General features: G+C 34.5%; 1 protein-coding gene and 1 long non-coding RNA gene across 3 annotated transcripts; one reads left to right on the top strand and one right to left on the bottom strand.

Annotated features, from left to right (window-relative positions):
• Nucleotides 1–490: 490 nt before the first annotated feature.
• LOC120268245 lies at nt 491–2198 on the bottom strand. 2 transcript variants are annotated; one of them, XR_005538886.1, is made up of 5 exons: nt 2166–2198; nt 1992–2092; nt 1162–1256; nt 779–925; nt 491–699 (listed from the first exon to the last, which is right to left on the bottom strand). It is a non-coding gene; the product is annotated as an uncharacterized LOC120268245 (long non-coding RNA). The 2 variants fall into 2 exon arrangements; XR_005538887.1 differs by having other exon boundaries at nt 2016–2092.
• A 3342-nt stretch (nt 2199–5540) lies between these two features.
• LOC120269129 (F-box protein At3g62230-like) lies at nt 5541–7086 on the top strand. Its single transcript, XM_039276416.1, has 3 exons — nt 5541–6398; nt 6495–6674; nt 6784–7086. The coding sequence occupies exons 1-3, from the start codon at nt 5541–5543 to the stop codon at nt 7084–7086; spliced, it is 1341 nt and encodes a 446-aa protein (XP_039132350.1).
• Nucleotides 7087–25306: the final 18220 nt, after the last annotated feature.

Raw genomic sequence — 25306 nt, 5'->3', positions numbered from 1 at the left:
TTATAACTATACAATAATCTGTAGCGGTAAAACATTTTTGCCGCTATAAAATCTAAAGATTTGTTTAATATCCCTACAGTAATGGGAAATTTTACCCCTATTAATTTTATAGTGACAAAATACTTCTGCCAATTCTCAAACAGTATAACAGATGGCCTCTCCACAACATTTAAATACTATTAGTGACTCTACAGTAGACTGATCATCATTGGAAACTAGAGAAGACTATAATCTCAAATAGTATAATAATTGAATGTAGCATTGAGTTGTGCTTTGCTCCGACTAGTCAGTATTCGGATGATATAGTTCTTGCGCTTGATAGCATCATGGATAATTAAGGCATCTGACTGAGCTAATTTAACATCAATCTCATCGCCATTGTACCGATATGTGCCCAATAATCCAGTGAGGAGCTGCAACACAATTTGTTAGCATAGAACTATATGAAGAGAGCAAACAAAGTAGTTCTAGTTTAATGATATGCCTTGCGCAAGTCGACGGAAGTGCATGCAGCCACATTTCCTCCAAAGACTGTTTGTACAAAGCTTGATAGGCTTGCTTCACTACAAGAAGATCAGCAGGTGAATTTATGCAGGCTATTTCAATGATAACAGGGTAATCAACAGTCTTATGCAGTGCTATGTTAGCAAGAACCGCTTCTCTTTCAATTGGATTGAACATCCATCGATACACAGCTTTCTACATTGAGAGATAAAAGTTTATGTATGTGGATCTGATAATATTAAGATGAGATAAAAATGCAAGTCAATGCAAGTACCTCATGATCACCACTGAGTTCAGATTCAAGCCTTTTGGTGAGACTCTCCTTGTAGAGTTCATCATAGGCTTCTTGAATATGTTTCCTTTGCGTTGAGTTCCTGTGTGCCAGGATTGCAATTACTGTCTTATCATCAGTCCCCCCATCCTAGCAATGCAAACAGAAATCTTTAGTTTTGACAATGGGTTGAAACATTTCTAGACAAGTATGATACAATCAGAGAGGTCACTAATATGATTATATTTCAATCAGTATATTAATAATTTCTTAATACTAACAGTTAAATGAAGTTTTTTTTTTTTAATAAAAGCTAATATTAATTATGGCATGCATAGGTTAAAGTAATATAAGATTATATGGGATTATCTGGCTTGAAATATAACCACATCGTTCACATGTTCCTTGCTCTGGCATTTTTGTTGATGAAGATATCCTGAAATTTTCTCCTGATCTGATGATATCTAGAATGGCCCTTGGTCTGCAGCAATATATTCGAAATCTCAGATTAATATGCCTTTCGAGAGTCTTTAACTACAAAAGCTTTGCATTTGTAGAAAATAAATAAATACTAGTTTAGATGAAAATGTTTACCTGATCCTCTCTAATCAAGTTTGGAGATACCCAAAGTGTCCACTAAACCTAATCAAGTTTGGAGATACCCAAAGTGTCCACTAATACTACCTTTACAACATCAAACTAAAAAAATTATGTTGCTTGGATTTTCCACAAGTTTATGAAACCATTATTAGTAAAGTCAAGTTTAAATATGATACAGAATGCATGAAGTGATAGCAGAAAAGGCTAAAACAAGTTAATTACATAAAGGAAGCTAGTTTTCTTGAATTATACAAAGCCCCAGTAAAGAAAATCAAACCATTTACTACCTATACCCACTCACAAGCATGCTCATGTAGAAACATGCTACAGTCTCAACAAAGATTGTGATACACCATGTTCTAGAAATTAAAAATCTGGTGCCATAATTTCCATGGAATAAGAATTATAGCAATAATCATTATAGATCAAGTTAAGTAGGCGGTCAAAAAAACTTTATGAAACCATCAAAAAAGAATGCTCAATGTCTGCAGGGAACTCACTGAACAAGGTATTACTTTAGTCAAAAATATTTATATGCAGTCCAAGATGACATTTAAATTTTCAAGATATTACTTCAGTCAAAAATATTTATATGCAGTCCAAGATGAATACAGACCTGATGCACAAGTGAAAACTACACCTGTTTAAGAGCTTGAGCCTTGTAAGATCAATGTTGATTGATTATCCAACAGGACCACATAGTAAATGCAGTCAGACCTAAAGCAACAATGATGATGAATTCAACTTCAGAATACCTAACAATAATGACAGTCAAGTTTGTTGTTGGTACCAAAGTTGATGTGAAAAATCCCCACCAGTACCTGTGATTGCAAAGTCTAGACTTCATTAAACACATGAAAGCAAAATGTCTTTTAATCACCGTTTTTACGTACAATGATACAAATGCTTTCCAAAAAAATTGATGTATCAGTAAAAAATACCCTTTTCATCAAACGCTCTCATAAAACATCTGATGGCCAGACAGCTATGAGATCTGACTTTTGATGAGTTTGAAATAGAACATGGAAAAGGCAGCCAAGCAAAATCCACTTTCAAATTACTGGCCGACTTCGGTGCTTGATCTTTAATCTTGTGTTCGACAAATTCAGCAAATAGAAGAAAATGTAGGCCTTCCTGCACCAACAGCTCAGCAAAATAACTAAATCTCTAACTTACAATTCAGACAGCCTTAAACCCTGATATTGACTATGCCTTGCCAATACAGCTGGTTTTCAAAATCACCATAAACCTACACACTCTGAAAACTGCAGTTAGATATCTGACTCAGTTTATGTTACTGGAATAAAAAAAAATAAACACCAACTAGTTTTTACAACCATCATAAACATATGACTCAGTTTATGTCACACTGTGCAATCCTAGCTAAACAAGTTCACAGAGCACATCTTCTCATCAAACTTACAAATAAAACTGAGCAAATCACCTAATGACACTAAATCTCAACTATTGAAAGCAAATTTTCAAAACAATACACAAAATCGAAGCTCATCCACAAGCATAAAACAAATAACAAACATAATAGAAAAATTCACATAATTATCAAAACCTCTAATTCCATCCAAGAAGCTCAACATCTCAAACAATCAACAATCAAAATCGAAGAAAATCAAGCATATATTCTTCATAAAAATTAAAAACGATCAAGGAATCTCACACATTACCTAAACTAAACAAAATTATAGGAAATCGAAGAACTAATTCAGGAAAAGATGTATAGAATAGCAAAAACGAGATCAAACTCCTTGAAATCAAATGGAATGGCTGATCACGAGCACAAAGATTCTGATGAACTTCGTTGGCTCCGACTTCGTCAGCGACAATTTATAGATCGAAGAAGATGACAATAGAATAGCAAGCATGTAGAAAAGGGAACAAAATGTAGGGACGGAGATGACCGTGGTGGTGAGATCGCCAGTGATCGGCGATGGCATTGGAGGTTCTATCCGACGGTGGAGTGCTACGATCCGGTGACGAACGGGTGGATCAAGGTGGAAAGGATCTGGGAGGAGGGTGGCGGGGCGCCGAGCACAGCGTTCTTCGCAGCGGTGGGATAAGGACGGTGACAGTGGCGGCGACGGGGAGGGTTTTTCGCAATGGGGATGAAGGTGGAGGTGGGTTTTAGAGAATGGGAAATGGAGATGGGTTTGGATGCTTATGAGTTTGTTTGTTTTTTTTTTTTTTAAGGCTTGGAATATTAGTGTGTATATTATGTGATCCTTATATGAGAAACTGAACTTTAATGATAGAAAGAGTAGTGAATATCATCTACCACCTTTAAATATATTTTTTTAAAATTTTAAAAAGTTTTTAAAAGTTTCTGAAATAAAAATTATCCATAAAATTCAGTCTAATAGATTTTTTCAACAATAATTTTTATTTAAATAAATGATAAAAATAGTGGAGATCATTTTTCACCATTAAATATAATTTTTCAAAATTTAATATATATATAGCGGCTAATATATGATTGGCCGCTATAAAAACTATTATTAAAAAAATAACAAATAAATTTGTGTTTATAGTAGCTAATTTAAAAATTTGCCGCTAAAAAACAAATCTCTAGGGGCTAATATAAAAAATCTACCGCTATAAAGATTTATAGTAACAATTTATAAATTTGCCGCTAAATTTAGTCTCTATGGGCCAAATTTCTTGTAGTGTATACATAGTGGTTTTTTATATTTATGTATACTGATAGCAAGAGTGGTGCGCGCATCTGAGGTGTATGCAATGGTTTCCAACCATGTTTATTCCATTATACGTTAAACAGAGGATTCCCATGACACTTTTATATTAATAGAACTAAAGTTCCAATTTCATTTATGCTATATAATCTCATCATAGACACTTGATTTATAACCAAATTAAACTTGAGGCTTTAACCAACATAATCAAGTATAGTTTCTGATTTCTCCATCAAGAGGACAACACCTCTTTGAAGATACAGACATGAAGCAATTTTCTTTTTTCTTTTTTTTAAATGGATAAACAGATGTAATGCTTTTCAAAAAAAATTAAAACAAGTGAGGGTTAACCATTGCATATGATGATAATTAATTAGATAGATATAAAATAAAATATAGCATGCCTGTATAGTAGTAGTAATAGTAATAAAAATAACAACAACAACATTAGTTACAGAGTCGACAATAAAAACTATCTGAAATTTTCCCTTAAAAAAAACTCATTCTTTATGACAAGATGAGTACAATTCACCCATGAAGTTCATTATCTCTATTAACTGCATGGCCGTTCTTTTAAATTATGTAATGAATTACTTATTTCTACATTCAATTTATTTTTAATATAATCAAAATATTTTGTTTATTGGTTTTTATTTATATTTTTGAAAAGTGGCCAACCCACAAACACTCAAACCCATTGGAATGGAGTCGAAGTTTCAACTTTCCACTTGGAAAGAGATATTATTTTCTGAAAATATTTGGTAAAAAAAATGGTTTAATACAAACTTATGAAAGATGATGCTTCAATTTTAATGATTATCAAATTTATGATATGAGATTCTCCAATATGATGCTAAGGACCCAAAATTTTTTCTTCAAATTATTAAAACTTTTATTATGTATAAAAAAAATGTGATTTATTTATTTTTATAAAAATAAATAATAATTATAACAAGGACGCTTATAAAAAAAACTATATGTAATTAAGGATTTACCGGGAAAATTAACATCACTGTTTTTAAATAACACCACAAAAAATTCATAAAATTTCACATCCGAACCATTTCAAGGAATAGATTTCTCAAACATTCATAGAATCCCTCATCCGAACCGCTTCCATCAACAGACGCGACAGTCGGTCGAAGCTGGAAAACCTGAATATTTTTGAAAAACGCCATCAAATGTTTATAAAATTACACATCTGAACTGTTGTCTATGAACAGGTGCGACTGTCAGTGGTTACACAACCTAGGCGCGAGAACATAATTATTTGTCAAAAACACCTGCAAACAGTCATCAAACCACACTTACGAACCGCTTCAATATGAATGGGTGTGATCGTTTGTGGTTTCCCAACCGTTGCTTCTCTTGGTTATCATCCTATATATACATCCCCCTCATCCATATTTTCTTCAGTCCAGCCATCGACAAGATCAAGTAGTAAATCAAATTCATTATCGATGGCTGCCTCTTCTTCTCGTTCCATTCCACTCAATATTTACCTCGATGATAGCCCGTTTACCAAGCCAGACATTTGCCGGCAGCTCATTAATGATGGTCGTCAAGCTCTGGCTGATGGCGTCAAGTCCCGAGGTCAGCAAGCTTTCATCGAATATGCTCGAAAGGTGATGGTCTCATGTGAACAATCCAGCATCAATTCTTTTCATCTCCGGTTTTCAAATCCAGGTGACTACATAGCCCATGCAAATGAATGGATCCGAGTTGCAGGACGTACAAGGAGCGTTATGGAGCTTGATCTTGATTTCTCAGATGTCAACTTGCATGACAAGTTTCCAGAAGGCAACAATGCGTGTGCTGAATTAGTCTCTGACTTTTATGATATGTATCGATCTTCATTGGATACATTGAAGCTCACGGGATGCAATTTTGATCCAGCTAAGCTCAAAGAATATAAGCATCTTCACAACGTGATCATTGCGAGGATTGCAATGGAAGATGAAATGTTACAAGAGCTGATCAAGAATTGTGATCACCTGGAAGATCTTTCTTTAATCAGGTTAACTTCATTGTATTTAATTAGGATTGCCGATGAAAAAGGAGCACTCAAAAGGTTGACCATAGAACATTGTCATTCAGAAGACACCGGACTTGTTGAAATAGAGGCTAGGAACTTGAAGTACTTCAAGTACTTTGGCAGGGTCAAGTTATTTACCATTGAAGCACCTAGAGTGGAAGAGGCGGTTTTTGATTTCTCTTCAGAAGAAAACTTCACTGGTGATGAGGGGTGCCTTTTGTCTGGCGTCATCAGCTCATTTGTCACAGCAAAAGAAATAACTGTCTGCAGCTATACCATTCAGGTTTGGCATTCACTTTCCCATCAATGCATATATCCAATTTAAATGTTGAACAAAATCATTTTCACTTCCGAATGGCATTTATCATATTTTCTGAAGGTGCTACCTCATGGAGATGATCCACTACGCCTGTCTGCTTCAAATCAAATGCTTAGGCATTTGATACTGAAAAAAGTGGCCATGCACCCGAATGAGCTGCCAGGTGTTGTGCTCTTGCTAAGAAGTTACCCTGAATTGGAGAACCTTACTGTTACAATGGATGATGTCAAACAGATTGAAGTAAGTGAACTTTTTTGGTTAATTAATTATATAACTGTTATTTACACATTTTTCTCTCTTTAGGGTGGCATTAGTACTTGTCTGAAATTTTGATTTTGTCTATGGTCAGGGATTTACTTATCCATTCGACAATAGACCTGCAAATGCTGCTGCTTTTTGGGCCTTACAAATAACAACGATTACATGCCTGAATCGCCATTTGAAGAAGGTCACTGTGCAAGGTTTCAAAGGGACTGCTAATGAGTTAGCATTTCTGAAATTCCTGCTGAGGAAATCCAATGTTCTCAAAGATATGATTCTTGAAGTTGCCAGCGATGGCAACATTGAGAATCGTAACCGCTACATGGGCCTTGCACAAACCCTGCATGGTCTGAATAATGCTTCCCCTGATGTCACAACAACTATTCGCTAAATGGAGAAGCTGCAAGGAGGGATATCATAATAGCTACCTATCTACTATTCGAACAAAAGAGTAAATTGGCTTGCCTTAAGTCATGTTATAATGTCATGCTTTCAAGTTGGTTGGTTGTTTTTCAGTGTGTTGTATGCAAACTGCAAAGTTTGCAGTTGTTTTTAAATATAAATGATAAAAGTCAATGCATGAAGATAATTACAAAATTTGCTACTGATGATGTTTAAATGGGGACCGACAACTAGTGCTAGAAGTTAAAAGTGGTTTACCTTTCTTTCTAGAGAGAGAAGTGACTGTGGGCCACTGCACAAGAGATTTGTATAGTGATAAAGACAAGTTGCACGACGTAGTGTAGCTGGAATATACGCTCTTTCTCACTCCATAAAACCACACCTGACCAGATAGATGCTTTGCTGTAAACATGCACCTGGCTAGTTTCTAGCATGCACATCAACCTTTCTTCTTGTCCTCAAGGTTGTATATATCTCCCTCTCTCTCTCTTATATATAGATGCATTAATCTTCTTCCCCTCCGATCCTCCTCCTCCAGGAAGGAATGGATCTAAAGTTTCCTTATCCCTCTTTGGCTTGTTTCCTCCTCAATAGAAAGAAATGGTGTTCTCAATAGAAAGAAAAGGAACTTTAAGGTTGCATCTCTGTGTGTGTGCGCGCGCGCAAAGGAAGGCATATATATATGCATTAATCTTCTTCCTCTATGATCCTCCTCCTCTCCTTCTTCTTGTTTTTATTTAAATTTAAATTTGTTATTTTTTATGTTGAAAAGATCCATTAGATCTTAGGAAGGAATTGATCTAAAGTTTCCTTATCTCTTTGGCTTGTTTCCATTAATTCCTTTTCTTTCTACTGACAACACCCTTTGGTGAACACCATTTCTGTGTGCGCGCGCCTAAAGGAAGGTTTACATATAGATGCATTAATTTTCTTCCTCTCAGATCCTCCTCCTCGTCCTATCCTTCTTCTTGTTTTTATTTATTTGTATATTTATTATTTTTTATTTTGAAAAGATCCGTTAGATTTATTTCAAAAAAAAAAAGAAAAAAAGATCCGTTATATCTCTAAGAAGAGATACATAAAGTTTCCTCATCAGCATCTTGGTCTATTTGAATTTATTTTTCTTAAATATCCTCCATTTATTAATTGTTAATTGTTTGTGATTTTTTTTAGACACTTGTTATTGTAATTATATTTTATAACTACTAGTCATTCTCTCCAGCTTCGCATCGGAGTTTTTCATAAATAAATAAGTGCAATTAATTTTTTTTTAATTATTAATATCATAAATAATATAAATAAGAACTTAAATAAAATAAAAATTTTAAATTTATCCTTTGAAACACTCTAGGAACAGATTATGAAAATAATATAATTAAATAACTTATACAATGAAAATTGTTGTATACTTTGGATTTCAAAAGTTTTATGTATATTTAATGCATAAATAAATAAGTATAATTAAAATTTTCTATTATTAATATCATAAATAGTATAAATAAAACTTAAATCAAAACAAATAAAATAATGAAAGAATATAAAATTTGAATAAAAAAATATATATATTAAAAACAAATTAAGCATTTCTATCCTTGCAATTTAAAAGTTTACAATTACAAAATTGCTAATTTTATGGCAAAGTTTTTTTTATATAATTTTGATTAGTATTTTTTTGTTCATTTTTGTTTTTAAAATAAATTAGCTTATCAAATTAAGTTTGAATATTAAGTATTGAGAAATGAATATATTTAAAGATTAGTAATAAAAATATATAATATAAATAAATCAGAAGAAACTTTTAATAAAGTTCTAATAATATTATAATAAAAAAAATAAATTAACCTTAAAAAATTTTAGTATTTTTGAAATACATTTTTAAATAAGATAAAAAAATAGTTTAGACATGAAATAGAAATTATTAAGAATTACAGTAAAATACAAAAGATTTTTAATTTATTATTTTTAGTTTTAAAAAGATAGTTGTGATGATTTATATTAAATGTAAGAAAAATTAAATATCTTAATTGATTATAATTAATAAATAACATATTATATATTTAATTTAATAGTTAATTTGTATATATAATTTGAAAAAATAGATTTAAAAACTTTTTGTATAATACTTACTTGGCTTTTTACTACCTGCAAATTAATTCAAATAAGAACATATCAGACAATTGTGGTATTTGCAATAAAAAAAAACTCAATCAAACGAAAAATGATTGAATAATCGAATTAAAAAAAAAATAACATAACTATGATAAACTAAAAAGGAGCATTATAGCCACTTATGTGAAAAACAAACCTATACGAAGAAAGGGAATTGTTATTCATCTTCATTAGAATATGGGCAATATATATTAACACCGTCATTTATTTTAGATTTTTCATCTTCTTCTACAATTGTCTATTCATCTCCTCATAAACCCAATTTATATCACTTAATAAATATGAAACTATTGGTAATTTTAAGAAAAAAAAAGTTCATGTTGTAATTTAATGTAATACCAAATAAATGTTGTTAATTTTTTATTAATAACACAATATTTTTTTATTTCTTATATTTTCTATAATACTAAATAAAAGTTGTTTATTCTTTTCAAAACAAATAATTCTAAATAAATTTAGCAAAGATTTTCAATTTCCAAAGGCCATCCGTTTCCATGAGCAGGTCTTATTAAATGTTTAATGTGAAACTGATTTAATGCCCATGATGAAATCAATTCCATTAACTCTTGTATGTTCATAATGCAATTGGAAAATTTTTTGAAAAAGAGTTTAAAAATCTTCTTTGAAATCACTATTAGTCTTCTATATATTTTTTATGCATATTTAATATTTAATATAATACCAAGTAAATATTGTTAAATATTTTTTAAATCATAATGTTTAAAAAAATAGGAAAATTTTAATATAAAACCGATTTAATAGCCAAGATGAAATCAATACCACTTTAAATATTTGCAAAAAAGAAAAATTAAAAATCTTCTTTGAAACTCTCTCGAATCAGATTATCATCCGTTAACATTAGAACATCATATTAAATATTTAATATAAAACCGATTTAAATATCAAATAAATATTTTTAAATATAAACCCAGCGAGGAAGGATTTAATATAAAACCCGAATTAATGGGCATGATGATATCAATGCCACTTTAAATATATGCAGTAAAAATCTTCCCTTAAAACCCTCTCCAATTGGAGATTGTCATCCATTTCCATTAGAACATCCTATTAAATAATTTAATATAAAACTGATTTAATGCCATAATAAAATCAATGCCTATTATGCAATTAAAAATTTTCGATTATTAATACCATTTTTAATATAAATAAAAGTTTTAAAATTCTTCATTGAATCACTTTTAGAGCAGTTTATACATCTACTTTAATAGTATGTAAAGATTGTAAGATACACTATCTTTAGTTATTGTGATAATGTCTCATAACAAATAGAAGCTTTGGGAAATAGTGAGTAGGGATTGCCATCTTTAATTATGAATAGTTGTTTTTTTTTTCTCAATAGAAGACATGCATGGTCTTTTGGATATAAATGTATTTGATAACATTTTATTTGATATTTATCTGCTTGAGACTATGTTATAAAAATCTTTATAGTAAATAAATTGAAATTTATAAAGGGAAAAGCACGCCATAAGTGGATATGCTACATGGAGTGAATGATCAGAGTATGTGTCAGCAATGGAAGATATCAGCGGATCATTTATCATTTTTGTCATCTATGGTCTGCATTTTTTTAAGGGAAAATGATTCCTAACAAAATATGATAATCCTTGTCTTATATTTAAGGGTTTGTTTGGGTGTAAAATAAAAAAAAATGGCATAATTTTATTATGTACGAATGACAAGTGATTATTACAGAAATTATGGCATATTTTATTCCTACAAAATGAGTGTTTGGGAAACAAAATAAAAAAAAAATATTACATATTATTTTTCTTACAGAATAAGTGTTTGTTTTGCATAATAAATAATCATTACATAATAAAAATAGCCTTTGGATTATAACCGTTGGTAATTAAAATTTGAAAAAATAGCCGTTAGAATATAGTCGTTGTAAATATAGTCGTTATAATTATAGCCGTTATCATTTTTCCCTATTTATACACAATATGATTCATTTGCATTATAGATATACTCTTTTTTTTTTAAGTTGAAAAACTTCATAGTTTTAACTATTGTTTCATCATGTATTCCTTAAATCTTTGGAGGGAAAAAATGAAGAAGATGATTTATTAATGCTTAGTTATTGGTGGAGAGAATGTCTAGCAACTTCCAGAAGTGTAGAACATCACACATCTATTGTTACAAGTGCTGCATATATACAAGAAATTCTTGAAGGTCATGAGGAATGTTGCAAAAGAGAATTTCATATGGACGCCTTATTTATTTCAAGCACTAGTTGATCGTTTAAGAGAAAAATCTCTCCTCTGGAACTCAAAAAGGACAACAGTCGAGGAGCAACTAGCGATGTTTATGTACACTCTTGCTCATAATGCTAGTAACTATGATGTGCAAAGCGATTTCAACATTCTACAGAAACAGTTAGTCGTTATTTTAATAAAGTACTTAAAGCTGTCAATCGACTTTCTCATGAATACATAAAACCTCCATCGACAATGACATCACTGGTTATTCAGAATAACAGAAAAATTTTCCAATATTTCAAGGTAGGTAAAGCTATAAATTACGAATTTTATTGTGAATTTTTTTTTTGTCATTGTAAATGTTTATATGTTTGTTTATTTTTTAGGATTGTGTTGGTGCTATTAATGAAACATATATTACTATCACGATTTTTTTGGATAAACAAGATCCTTACAGAAATAGGAAGCAAACGCTATCGCAAAATGTTATGGCTGCATGTGATCTTGATCTTCGTTTTGTATATGTATGAGCAGGTTGGGAGGGTTTTGCTTCTGATGCTAGGATACTTCAACATTCGATTGAACAAGCTTTTGAAGTCCCAAGTAGAAAATATTATCTTGTAGATGCAGGATATGCTAATACCTCGAATTTTATTGCTCCATATAAAGGTGTCTGTTACCATTTGCAGGAGCAAGGTCGAGCGCAATCTAAACCGAACAATTATAAAGAACTGTTTAATTTGCGACATGCTTCATTATGGAATTATGTTGAATGCATCATCGGCATTTTGAAGATGAGATTTTCGATACTTAAAGTAGTAACTTTTCATCCAATCAACTCTTAAACTGATATAGTAGTTGCTGCTTGTATGTTGCATAACTTCATCTGTATACATAACGGTACAGATGCTATTGAGGATTTTGATAGTAAAGCTCAAGAAACTATTATTCCTAATGTAGATGAGTCTTGTGGAATCTGAGCGAAATAGCAATACAAATGTGGAATGATTATTGTTGCTATCGCCGAGCTAGACCATAGATTTGTGGCAATCATGAAATTACACATAATGAAAACATTCCTATAACAACTATAAAAAAAAGAGGGTATTTAACAAGTCCCTGATAAAAAAAATACACCAACAAATCAAAACAAGTTCATGAAAAAAAAATTACACATAATGAAAATATTCAAGTTCAAGATAACAAGTTCAAAATCATCTTTTACTCAATTTTGGTGAACATTATTTTGAGCCATGACACTCTATGATCTTTTTGAAGACATAAGAAGAGTTCACGATAACTCTTATCTTTAATGAGAATTTGGGTAGCTTTGATCATCTCTTCTTCTGTGAAAATGCCACTCATTTGGTTAAACACCTTCATACAATCTTCTATTGTATACTTTTCCACTACTTGAGTGCCCTTGAGAACATCGAGATATTCTTTATTCTCACGCTCTCGAAATGCAATGTATTTATCCTTCTTGAATGATGAATCTTGTGGCTTTTTTCCCTTTTTGCTCCCTCTTTCTTCTCTATCTATCTTGATCTCTTATTCTCCGAAAAATTTCATTGCTTGAACTTTCAGTTTGAGGATTCAGTGGTTAAGAACAAGGAGGTTCCACTTGCATGATATCATCATCCTCTGACTCGTGTATAGGTGATGGCTGTCTTGAATCGATTGGAGTAAAAACACTTTGACTTAGGGTGTGCACTGGTGATTCAGAAATATCTTCATAATCTTCTATACCACAAGATCATTTACCTTTAGCATATCTCCCTGATAAGTGTCTAAATGTATTTTATACATTTAGCATGTATTCTCTAAAGAATTAATGCCCATTTTCTGCTTAATCAAGTGTTATTTTCTTTGTAGGGCATGGAGAAGCCACGGAGGATACGAGGACATGATTAGGGTGGAAAAAGAAGAAAACCAGGTCTCGCAGCACTGTAATAGGTCACTGTAGTTGGAGTACTATAGCAATTTCATTGTATCAGCTACTATAGCACCTGCAGGTTTTTCGGAACAGAGAAATTTGCCTGGCTCATGCGGCATCCATATGGGTCGTATGAAGGCCGTATAAGCCCTGTCAAGCCATGATTCATCCAAGTTTTGAGCTCAATTTGCGCCCTATATGGTATATGGTCCCTAAATGGCCCGTATAAACTGGGGGTATAAAAACACACTTTTAGGGCAAGAAAAGGGAGTCTTTAGCCACCACTTGGAGAAGAGAAGAGGAAGAACAAAGAAATCTCTTTGAGGCGACATTCTAGAGCTAGAGGAGGTAAGAGCTTCATCATCAAAGGGAGAAATTTATCACCAAGGAAGGAAGGATCAAGGACCTGTAAGCGGCCTTTGGCTAGGGGAAGCTTCATTTAGCACTCCTTGTATATGGGAAGCGTCATTCGACCGGATCTCTATCTCCTTCTTCATCATTTTTACTAGGGAGTGTCATCCATGAACTCTATTTATGCTTTTCTTTACTTTGTTGTTCTTACTTGGATGATGGCATACTAGACCCACCAAGGCCACCGGGTAGGTGAACCTTGGGGGGTTCATCATGTATTTTGGATGATTTTTACTTAATTGCAATGCTAGTTTATTGTTCTTCATGCCAAGAACTACTCAATGGAGAGACCCGTAGTTCTTTCTTGAGTTATACACGTAAATGTGACATACTCACATGTATTAGATCATTACTGAACAAAAAAAGGTTTGCTTCTATCGATATGCCGTGAAGTTGGATGTCGATAGCCCTCCGATCTATAAGGGTAAGCTTAGGTTAAGTGTACCCTTATCTTGGGATCTTCTTGTACTTAATGCAATCGTAGAGATGTTGGTTAGGGAGAAATTCCACTCAACATTCGTATGAGATTAGGGTTTAATCGCCGAGAAATTGGGGTTGATCTAATCTAAGAATCCCTCAGTCTAAATTACCTTTAATATCTTTTGTTATTCATCTATGTATCATGATGAACCCTCAAGAGGATCCACATCCATAGGCTTTTTCATTTTACTGTAGCTCTTGTAATCTCTTGCTTTGCTCTTTATTTTGTATAACCGTATTGTATTTATTTTCATGCATATAGAAGAGTAAACTCTCTTACTTAAGATGTTAGGCTAGATAGTAGGCAATGAAAGAGTAATAGTAGATCCTTAGCCCCAAGGAATACGATCCTTGTGTCTTTACACAAGGTATTACTTGGCGATCCCATACACTTTGTGGGGAGCACATCACTGCCTACATAACAAATATATAATATGTTAGTAAAATAAAACTTTATAAAAGTAAAATATTAGAAAATATATGCTTACTGATATGATCACCCGCAAGTGTACGGGATCGCCAAGTAATACCCTGCGAATGACACAGAGGTCATATTCCACGGGGCTAAGGAGCTCCTATTACTCCTCCATCACTTAATTTTTAACCTCAAAACTTAAACATGGTATACTACTCTAATATATGCAAGAACGTAAATAAATCACAAGTATAACAATTTCAAGGCAAGAAAAGAGATCACAAGAGCAATGATGAAATAAATAGGCTTAGGGATGAGGATCCTCATGAGAGGTCATCATCAAATATGGATGCATAAAAATAACATAGCAAGGGTGATTTAAACTGACGGATCTCAATGTTAGTTCAACCCCAATTTCTCAGCGGTTAAACCCTAATTCCATACGAATAATGATAAGGATTTCTCCCTAATCACATTCCTACAATTGCATTAAGTAAAGGAAGATCACACGATAAGGATACACTCAACTTAAGTTTATCCTTAAGATGCGGAGGGGCTACCGACATCCACTTTCTCGGCATGTCGATCCAAGAATACCCCTTCTAGCTCATTAATGATCTAGTACATGTGAGTAGGTCACATCTGCATGTACAACTTAACAAAGAACTAAGGATCTCTCCGTTTTATAGTTCTAGACATGAAGAACAATGAGCCAAGACATAAATCAACCCAATGTATTTCAAATAAAAGTTTAGCATCCAAAATACATGATGAACCACCCAAGGTTCACCTACATCCGGTGGCCTTGGGGGTCTAGTGTGCCATCAAACAAACAAGTATAACAAACTCAAGCAAAACACAAAGCAAATGCATAAATGGAACTCCCTAGTCTGAATGATGATGAAGAAGAACAATGCCGACCGAATGACGCTTTCTCTATCCTAATGAATGCCGGATGCTCCTCCTCCCTTGATGATGAAGCTCTCCTCTTGAAGTTCAAGCTCTTGATCACCTCCAAGCCTCAAGCCAAGATCTCTAAAGATGTCTTCGTTCTCCTCCTTCTTCCTTCCAAGTGTTGGCTGCCAAAAAGTCTCCAAGAAATTCTCCAAATCCTCTCCTATACCCTCCAAGCATACCCCCAGCAGTATGAGGGCATAAAATGAGACTCAAAAACTCCCCTAAAAGCTTCCATACCGGGTCCATACTGGGTCAATGAGGGGGTCATTGAGGCAGTATGAACTAAGAAAAAACCCATTTTTCTCTTATAACAGTGTCCATACCGGATCAATGAGCTCCTCATTGAGGCAATATGCCTTCAAAAGAACTACTTCTCTTCTTTGGCTACAGTGTTCATCCCGGGGTCAATGAGCTCCTCGTTGAGGCATTATGCCTTGAATCAATTCTGGTTCAAAAATTCTCCAGGTGCTACAGTCGATGCTACAGTGACCTTGCTACAGTACCATTACTGCAGTATTCCAGATACAGTAAATGCGCTACAGTGCCGAGACCTTGTTTTCTTCCATGGCGTTTTCATGCCCTGCGAAGCAAATAATACACGATTAAGCACAAAACGGGCATCTATTCTTATAAAAATACATGCTAGAAGTACAAAATATATATACTAAAATACATACATTTAGACACTTATCACTTACCCTCATAAACCTCTTGCAATGCCATAAAATATGGAAACGGTTTAATATACTACTTCCTTGTATCTCTATTCCTCTATTTAATTTGCTTCAGATTAGATGGTTGTAATTAATGAAAACATCATTCATTATTTATGTACATACCTCTGTACATACCTCTAGTAGTGGTGCCCAAACATCATCAGGAGCCAATACAATGTGTCTTTCATAGTCCCATCCAAAGCCACTTAATTCAGAAAAACTTTATAGAAGCATGTAGGTTTTTATCAACTATTGTTCTAATGCTTTAATTTAGTTTACGTTGATGCTTGGAATGGAAAACTTGCTTATCATGTCACGTACTATTTTGTTCCATGCTTTTTTGGTACATCCATTTTGTGAACGGTATGCAGGAGTATTATACTCACCTAATAACCTTACTAGGTGAGCCTTGTGAATTTCATTCCACTTTGTCCTACTTTCATGTTTACTTTCACTTGCCATACCAAATGTTGATATTTTGTTATAGCAAATCTCTATATTGACATACCAAACAATAGTTAGTTCATTATATCCAAATATTAACATTACTACTGATCAATTAATAGACTGGATATGATAAAAACAAAGTGAAGTTTTTTTTTTTCTATGAAAGAAGCTCAAAAGTGTCGTAGAAACCACACATTAAATTAAAAAAAAGCAAAGACGTAATAGCAACAAAAAATTTATCCTTAAAATATATTAGGATTCAATTAAACTCCATACACAATGTCTATATATACATATATGTGTATGTCACCATGTTTACATAATCAGTTTTCATTAAATTCAAGCATCAACACCCAAATACATGTCTTAAAAAAATGGCATAATCTCATGTTAATTAAATCAATTTGCTTGTTATCAAGAAAACAAATGGCTTAAGATTACACACCTATTCAAGGATGATGATGCTGAAATGTAAGCGCCATTGCACTGATAAGAAAAATTTCCAAACCTGCAACATCACCATAGCATAATTAAGAGACAAATTAATTTTTTTTTTCAGTGAAAAAAATTATTGTCAAATTTTCATGGCTTTCATATAATAAAGAAACATCCTAAAAGTTAGATTCTTACCTGACATGAGTTTGATGGGTAATACTTTTCTAATGATACCTTTCTCTGCATATGTGGTTTATATCAATATCTTCATAATACAAGAATGGGGTAATATTCTTGCTCCTCCTTGGTAAATGTTTGGTTTGTAGCTTTTTTTATTCTTTTTCTCTGTATAAAGCCCCTAACAAAATATAACTTGATAAATGTGTGTATTGAATAGCCTTATAAGTTTGAGGTTCTTGTAGATATAAATTTGTTGAAATTTAAGATGGGTATACGTATTAGAATCTGATGAACCTTTATCCAATTGTTGTTGCAATTAGATCAGATATAATTTATAATTCCATAGATTCATTAGTTATTAATCTAAACACAAATAGGAGGACCATGTCACAGAAAACATAACATATAGGAAGTGATTTGAAACCGGTAAATCTATTTATGATTAAAATGACATTCTATTCAATGAGAATAATATAAATAAGATCAACATCCTTTTAGGCTATCATAATCGAATAAAATGACATTCTTTCTGACTCTTCCATTCCTATTTACCAATTACAATTTCAAGAATTGGATAAAGGTAAAAACGTTTGATTTCCAGAATTGAAAAGAACTCAAATTTGAACCATCAAAAGCAAGAGGCTAGATCAAAACCTTAGAAAATCAAGTAAATAAGAATGAATCCAAAATAAATTCAAAATTCAAAAATCAATCACCGAACATACAACTTTTGATTCCCAGAATTGCAAACAAGATCAAAACCCTAGAAAAATCAAGTAGAAACATAAGCCACAACCCAATAAATATATTCACATAGTAAGATAATTCAATTTAAATCCAAGAAATCAAAAACCCTAGAGACAATTATAATCAAAAGAATTCAACAAATCCCTAGCAATCAAAGGATTCAAGAAACGATTATACATACTCGGAGAAGATATGAATCCAACAAAACCTTTTTTTCAGTCTCTCTCGAAGATTCAACGAAGACGATGGAGCAGTGTCGACGAAGACGCAAAGCGGGGCGGTGCTGCAGATGAAGCAGCGAGGGAGGGGCGGGATTGGGGCCTACAATGTGGACAATGGCCGGGAAGAAGATGATGCCAGTGGAATTGGCGGTGGAGAGACAGACGCTGGACACTGGAATCGGAAGTGCTGGAGACGCGAGACCACTGGAGAAGCGGGGACTGAGAGAGGAAGAGAGAAAATGAGAGAAACACAAAGCCACACACTTTGGAATAAAAAAAATATTCCACTCTGGGTGGAACATGTTGTTCTATGCCATATTTCCCACATTATGGCATAATTTTGTAGTGTTTTTTAAGTACCCAAACAGCCATTATGTTATAATTCTATCAAAATATTATATTATGCCATAATGTACGGATTATGGTATAATATTGGGTTGCACAAATAGGCCCTAAATAAATTTGTTGTATTCGGTATCAATAACTTAATGGAATCAACTAAAGGGGGAAAAAAGTAATTCTTGTAATAAATTGCAATCATTCAATGCACTTTTTTTTATCCACTATTACCCAATGTGATATGGTGATGTTTTTGATCTTTTAAGTAATTGTGCTCACATTGCATGTGTTAATAAAGATAATATGATATAATAGTATCCACTGAATAGAAGGTTACTAAAAGGAATGTCTTGAAGGAAAGAGATATAAAGAATAGGAGAAAGACTAGAGTTTTAATTAAGTATCGTTTTATTGCTATGTTCCTTTTGACTAGATTTTATTACTATATTATTCATTTTGCTTCTTAAAGTTATTTATAGTACTATGATTTAGGTTGAAACATTAACTAATTGAAACCAACAAAATTATTGTGCTAGAATAGAATGTTCCATTACTGTGTACACATTGAAGGTTTTTTTTTTGTGAGAGACTGGTCCACATCAGTGAGACCCAGAACATAATTTTGCATAAGCCAGGTGTTGTTTCACTTAGTCGGGCATCTCTCACTCCCTTAGAGTTAAACTCGTGACTTAATTCTTTTGTCTCACTTAAAGTGAGCGCCTCTCATTAGGCTTTGGTCGTGGGTTTAACTCTGAGGGTGTGAGAGATGCCTCACTAAGCGAAACAATACCTGGCTTGTGCAGGATTCTATTCTAGGTCTCACCGAGATGGGGCCAGTCTCTTACAAAAAAAGACGCCTTTTTTATGTGAGATACTGCCCTCCTAAGAGCTCCAAATCAGATCAAACAAATGAGTCAGTCTCTCACTAGATCACGGGTTGATCCCCAAAGGTGATTAATTTTGCGGCTACTATACAATACCTGGATTGTGTTGAGGGGGCTTGAAGGCCCTTTTGTCTGTCTGATCTAATCTTTCGCTCTTAGGAGGGTAGTCTAACACATCAACCTAACCAAACTTGTATGGTGTGTATATAAATTATCAATAGCTGTGCATGAATAGGTATGAATATTGAAAGATTGGAAACGCAAGGGATGTGTTGTTTAATAAGAAAAAAAAAAGAATTACATTTGTTCATTTAAAAATATTATTATTATGTAAATAATATTTATTTTATTATAACTGTTGGGTTTTAACCTATTTTGGCTAGATGAAATAAAACTTGGGCTTTGGTCCAAGTTAAAAAAGAATATAAAAAAAAAAGCTATGTCATTAATGTGAAAGGCAAGGGGAAAAATGGTAAATTCCAGAGAATGGTTATTCTTAATAAATTTTCTCATACATTGGAGAGAGAGTGAAGGGGAGAGTGAGTGTGTGATGAGTGAATGAAAAGTCCTGCTACACTGTAGCAAGAATTGGGAGAAAAGAAAAGCACAAGAAGAAGAAGAAGAAGAAGAAGAAGAAGAAGAAGAAGAAGAAGAAGAAGAAGAGAAGAGGCTAGGGTTTGAGATTTACAAGAGAATCGGAGAGCATTTGATACCTAATTCTAGGTTGCTAATCCTTGAGAGGAGATCTCCAAATCTACCAGGTTTGATCTCTCTTTTATCACTTCTGGAAGTAATGCATGGTATCCATCTTTGTGTCAAAGATGATGACATTTGTGTATGTTGATAGTACCTCCCATTGATTATCCATGTCATTCCTCTTGGTAAATCTCTAGTTAGCTAGCAAGAACCCCTCGTAACTCCATTGTTGGCATAGTGGATGCATCTTTAAGAGGCTTTAAGGAGTCCCGTGGTTTCCCCTCGATTCGTAGGGTTTTCACGCTAAATCGGTGTCTTGTATGGTTTGTATGCATTTGTCGTCCTCTTTGTAGTCTTTATCTATTTCTAAATCACAAAGAGGGGTTGTAGTCGCATTCTTAAGGGTTGTATTTGACCTTCGGGGATCTTTAGCCTATATAGAGGTCGCATGGAGATGTTCAAGAGACATATGGGGGTCATAGGGGCATATGAATGGCATATGGAGGCCATATATCAATTGAGAAACTTTTGGCTAGGTCACACGGGGTTCATAAGTCCGTATAGGGGCCGTATAAAATTTTCCCGAGAGTTTGCACTAAATCATAGGGTCGACATCCAGGCTTTAAGAGGCCGTATGGATAAACAATAAATTGCTCCAGTCACGAGTAGTAATTTTGCTATAGTATTTATGTAGAATTTTTCCTCTGTTTCAGCGCAGGTAATCCCCGACAAGTGGTATCAGAGCATCAGGTTGACAGAGACAGTTCTTGTGATCTAAAATGGAATGACTAAATACATATGGGATGATCAAACTAAATCTTTCCAATTATGCAAGTTGGAAGAGAAAAATGCAAAACTTGTTGATTGTGAAAGACCTATATCTCCCTGCTATGGGAAAGGCAAAGCTAGAAAATATGGGTGATGATGAATGAGAGATGTTGCATTTGAAAGCATCTACCATGACCAGGTAATGTGTTGATGCAAGAATATTCCACCACATTTCTGAAGATGTAAAGGTTGATGAGCTATAGAATAAGCTAGCAACCATGCATGTACGAGAAGAATACCTTCAGAAATAAAGCCACAACCATCAGAAGGTTGGTGAATTTGAAGTATAGAGATGGAAAGAATATGACTGAGCATACTAGTGACTTTTAGTTCCTGGTGAGCCAGTTGACATCTATGAAGATAACTCTTGAAGATGAGTTGCAAGCATTGCTACTTCTAAGTTCACTACCAGATAGTTGGGAAACTTTGGTAATATCTCTAAGTACTTCATCCCCTGGAGGAGTGCTATCAATGGAGATGGTGAAGGAAAGTTTGTTGAATGAAGAAGCCAGAAGAAGAGAGAAAGGTGAATCTTCTTCTGAAGCACTCATATTAGAAACTCATGAACAGTGTGGAATAAGTGTAAATAGACTTCCACAGGGTTATGGGGACAAAGAAATATCCAGAGGAAAGCCATGAAATAGGATAAAATATCAAGTGTTTTCACTACAATAAAGTGGGTCATATGAAGAAGGAGTGCAGATTCCTAAGGAGAGAACAGGGTGGAGGAAGTGAAGGAGAGAAATAGACAAATACAATAGGCACAGATGGTGACATTTGTGTTATCTGTGATGATAGCTACATTACTCTTGTTAGCTAAGCGAGTGGCTGGGTGCTTGACTCGGGAGCGTCATTCCATGTTACTCCTCATGATAAGCTCTTTACTTCTTACTCTAGTGGTGACTTTGGGAATGTGAAAATGGGGAACAATGCTATATCTAAGATTGTGGGTATTGGAGATGTTTGGTTGGAGACAAACCTTGGGTACAAGTTGCTACTCAAAGATGTCAGGCATGTTCTAGACATGAGCCTAAACCTAATATCCACAAGCAAGCTTGATGATGAGGGGTTCGTCAGTTGGTTTGATGAAGACAAATGCAAGCTCACCAAAGGCTCCCTAGTGGTTGCTAGAAAAAGGAAAGCGGACACACTCTATGTTTTGCAAGTAAGGCTTCACAAAGCAGAGATGAACACAGTTAAGAAAGGTGTAGACATTGATCTATGGCACAAAAGGCTTGGCAACATCGGCGATAAAGAATTGTATCTTCTCGCTAAGAACCAATATTTACCTAACTTGTAAGGTATGACTCTCAAAGCTTGTGATGATTGCTTAGTGGGAAAATTACATAGAGTAGGTTTTCACTGATACTCCCCATGTATAAAGTCAAGTATTCTTGATTTGATTCATACTAATGTATGTTCTATGCAAGAGAAAACCCTTGGAGTAGCACAACATTTTGTGACATTCATTGATGACTACTTAAGGAAGGTGTGGGCCACTACTCTGAGAACCAAAAATCAGGTGCTTGATGCTTTCAAAGGAGTTCCATCTCAAAGTTGAAAAAGAGACAGGGAAGAAGCTGAAAGCAGTCAAAGCAGATAGTTGTGGTGAATATAGTTTGAAAAATATTGCAACCTTAGTGGTATTAGGCTTGAGAAGACACTTGCCAGGACACCTCAGATGATTGGTGTGACAGAGAAGATGAATAGGAATTGTTGAGAAGATCAGATGGATGCTCTCTCTTGTAAAGCTACCTAACCCCTCTTAGGGGGAAGTAATGAGGACTGCAGTTGATTTACTCAATCTTTCTCTAGTAGTTATTTTGGACAGTGGTGTACCAGACAGGGTTGGACTAGAAAAGATGTTTCTTATGATGACATGAGAGTATTTGGATGCAGTGATTATGTTCATGTTTCTGAAGATGGAAGGTCTAGGCTTGCTAGTGTTGAGGCGAACTGACAGACCCCTTGCGTATGACCCGCAAGTGTACAGGGTTTGTCGAAGTAATAAATCCCAGGTGAGTGGGGTATCGTATCCACATGGAATAAGGAATAGAAACACCAATATTGCTACTTAACTAAGTGGAGATGAAACAATGATGGTGTGGATAAAGATCGATGCAAACAAACTAAAGAAAATAAGAAAGAGAGGCACAATAAAATGAGAGGAAAGGCAATTGACAAAAGTGCGGTACTCGAATATTGTTCCTCCTAGGATTATTGCTCAAAGTGCAAAACCAACTATTATGCTTCCTAACTAATGCTAAATGAGTCGTAGACATCCTTAAATACACGGTCCCAAACTTAAGGTCAACTATGACTAACTCTACACTATGCCCCAGCAGAGAAATCGACCAGTCTCAACACCTCACACTATGTAAAGTTGCAAGAAGCTTTAGGGATTCTAAGTGATAAACCCTATTCCTATATGTAGATCTAACCCTTTGGTCTAGGCGAAAGACCCCTAATCACGATTAAGCCCCAGGTGTTAAAGTCACTTCAATGCTTTACTCTATTGCTCGCTCAACTAGGCCCCAGCGGAGTTCATCCCTTAACCCTTCACTCTATTATGACCGCAAAGAATTCTTGGAACGTGGAGGTAGGATAAATCACACCGGAGGGAAAGGGGACGCTCCGCTACCTCTCGACTCACCCTCTCGATCCTCTCCAATCTTGTTTTATCTAATTCTCATGATGTGTCACTCACTCACAAGGATTACCAATGTAGACTCTCAACCCTAGTGTCACTCTAAGGGAGAAATCATTCAACAAGCATTCAAGATTGGAACTCAATTAAAGACATCAATTAAGTAAAGCATAATAAAAAGTTAATGAAACAAATACATCCTAGGGTTCACAAATCCAAGTACCCATTAGGGGGTTTACCTCTCCATGGAGCAAGATATAATCAATAATGAAATCGAAAGTAAAAACACGTAATCCATAGGAAAACACCCTTGGTATTTGTGTCAATGGTCTCGTGGAGTAGCCTCGTCCTCTACACAGGTCCCCTTGTCAAGCCTAGGGCACACCTCGCTGGATCGGTACCGACGAAAGCTCCCCCAATAACTATCTTTCAAGAGAAGCATGGTGTCGAAACCGTAGAACCACTGCAAAAGCCTTGCCAAGTCCTCTCTAAACCCTAGCCGCAAGCCTCCCAAATACACATTTTTTATCAAGGCAACATAAACGGGCACACGTCTATGCCGTAGATCGCATAGCTTCTTCAATAAAATGCCATATTGGTGAAGATCTTGCTAACATTACACAAGTCGGAATACGCAAATGTGACTACCTTTGTGCCACTCCAAAACATGTAATTGCTTGAGCGCATGGAGGTTGGCACACATTCACGTATTTTTTTATCACAACTTGTGTCTTTACATTTGTCCATTCCAAGATTTCATCCACAATATGCGTTCACGATCCACTTTGGCTTCTATCTTCTTTATTTGACTTCACTACCCTATATGCGCAAAAGAACACAAAAGCACATGTATTAGCGCTAAAATCTGATAAAAGTAATGCTCATCGTAAGAAAAGAATTCTTCGTATTCTTAGTATACAAGCACTTATCACGAACCCATGTGTTTTCATGGGGTATTGCCATGAAGAGTTTGCATACAGGTTGTGGGATTCTGTAAATAAGAAAATTGTCAGGAGCAGAGATGTGGTATTCCTTGAAGGCCAAGTGACAGATGATGGCAACCAAGGTGAATCTCCTAGTTCCTCTATTGGAGTTCCTGTCAATTTGGATCCCATGTCCCCTTTTATGGTGAATGCAAATTAAGGGAGAGATGCCCAAAAAAATGGTGATGAGAGAGAGAAAGAACAAAATTAGCCTACTAATGATGTGAAGTCAATTGAAGAGGAAAAGCAAGCCTATCTGACTGATGGAGTGAGGCCAGTGGAAAGGGTAAGACTAACTCATTCAGTTGATGCTATAGAACCAATTGATGAAGAAGAAGAAGAACAACCATCACCAACACCACCAGTGGAGCCTAATTTGAGAAGAACTACTAGAGAGCATTATCTTTCTAGTAGATGTGGTGTGGAGTCTGTCATGCTTAGTGATGGTGGAGAGCTAGAAACCTTCCAAGAAGCTAAGCTACATAAAAAGAAGCAG

Source organism: Dioscorea cayenensis, chromosome 9, assembly GCF_009730915.1.
Source record: "Dioscorea cayenensis subsp. rotundata cultivar TDr96_F1 chromosome 9, TDr96_F1_v2_PseudoChromosome.rev07_lg8_w22 25.fasta, whole genome shotgun sequence".
Lineage (NCBI taxonomy): Eukaryota > Viridiplantae > Streptophyta > Magnoliopsida > Dioscoreales > Dioscoreaceae > Dioscorea > Dioscorea cayenensis.
Note: the sequence above shows the minus strand (reverse complement) of the source record. Positions and strands in the feature narration are given on the sequence as shown.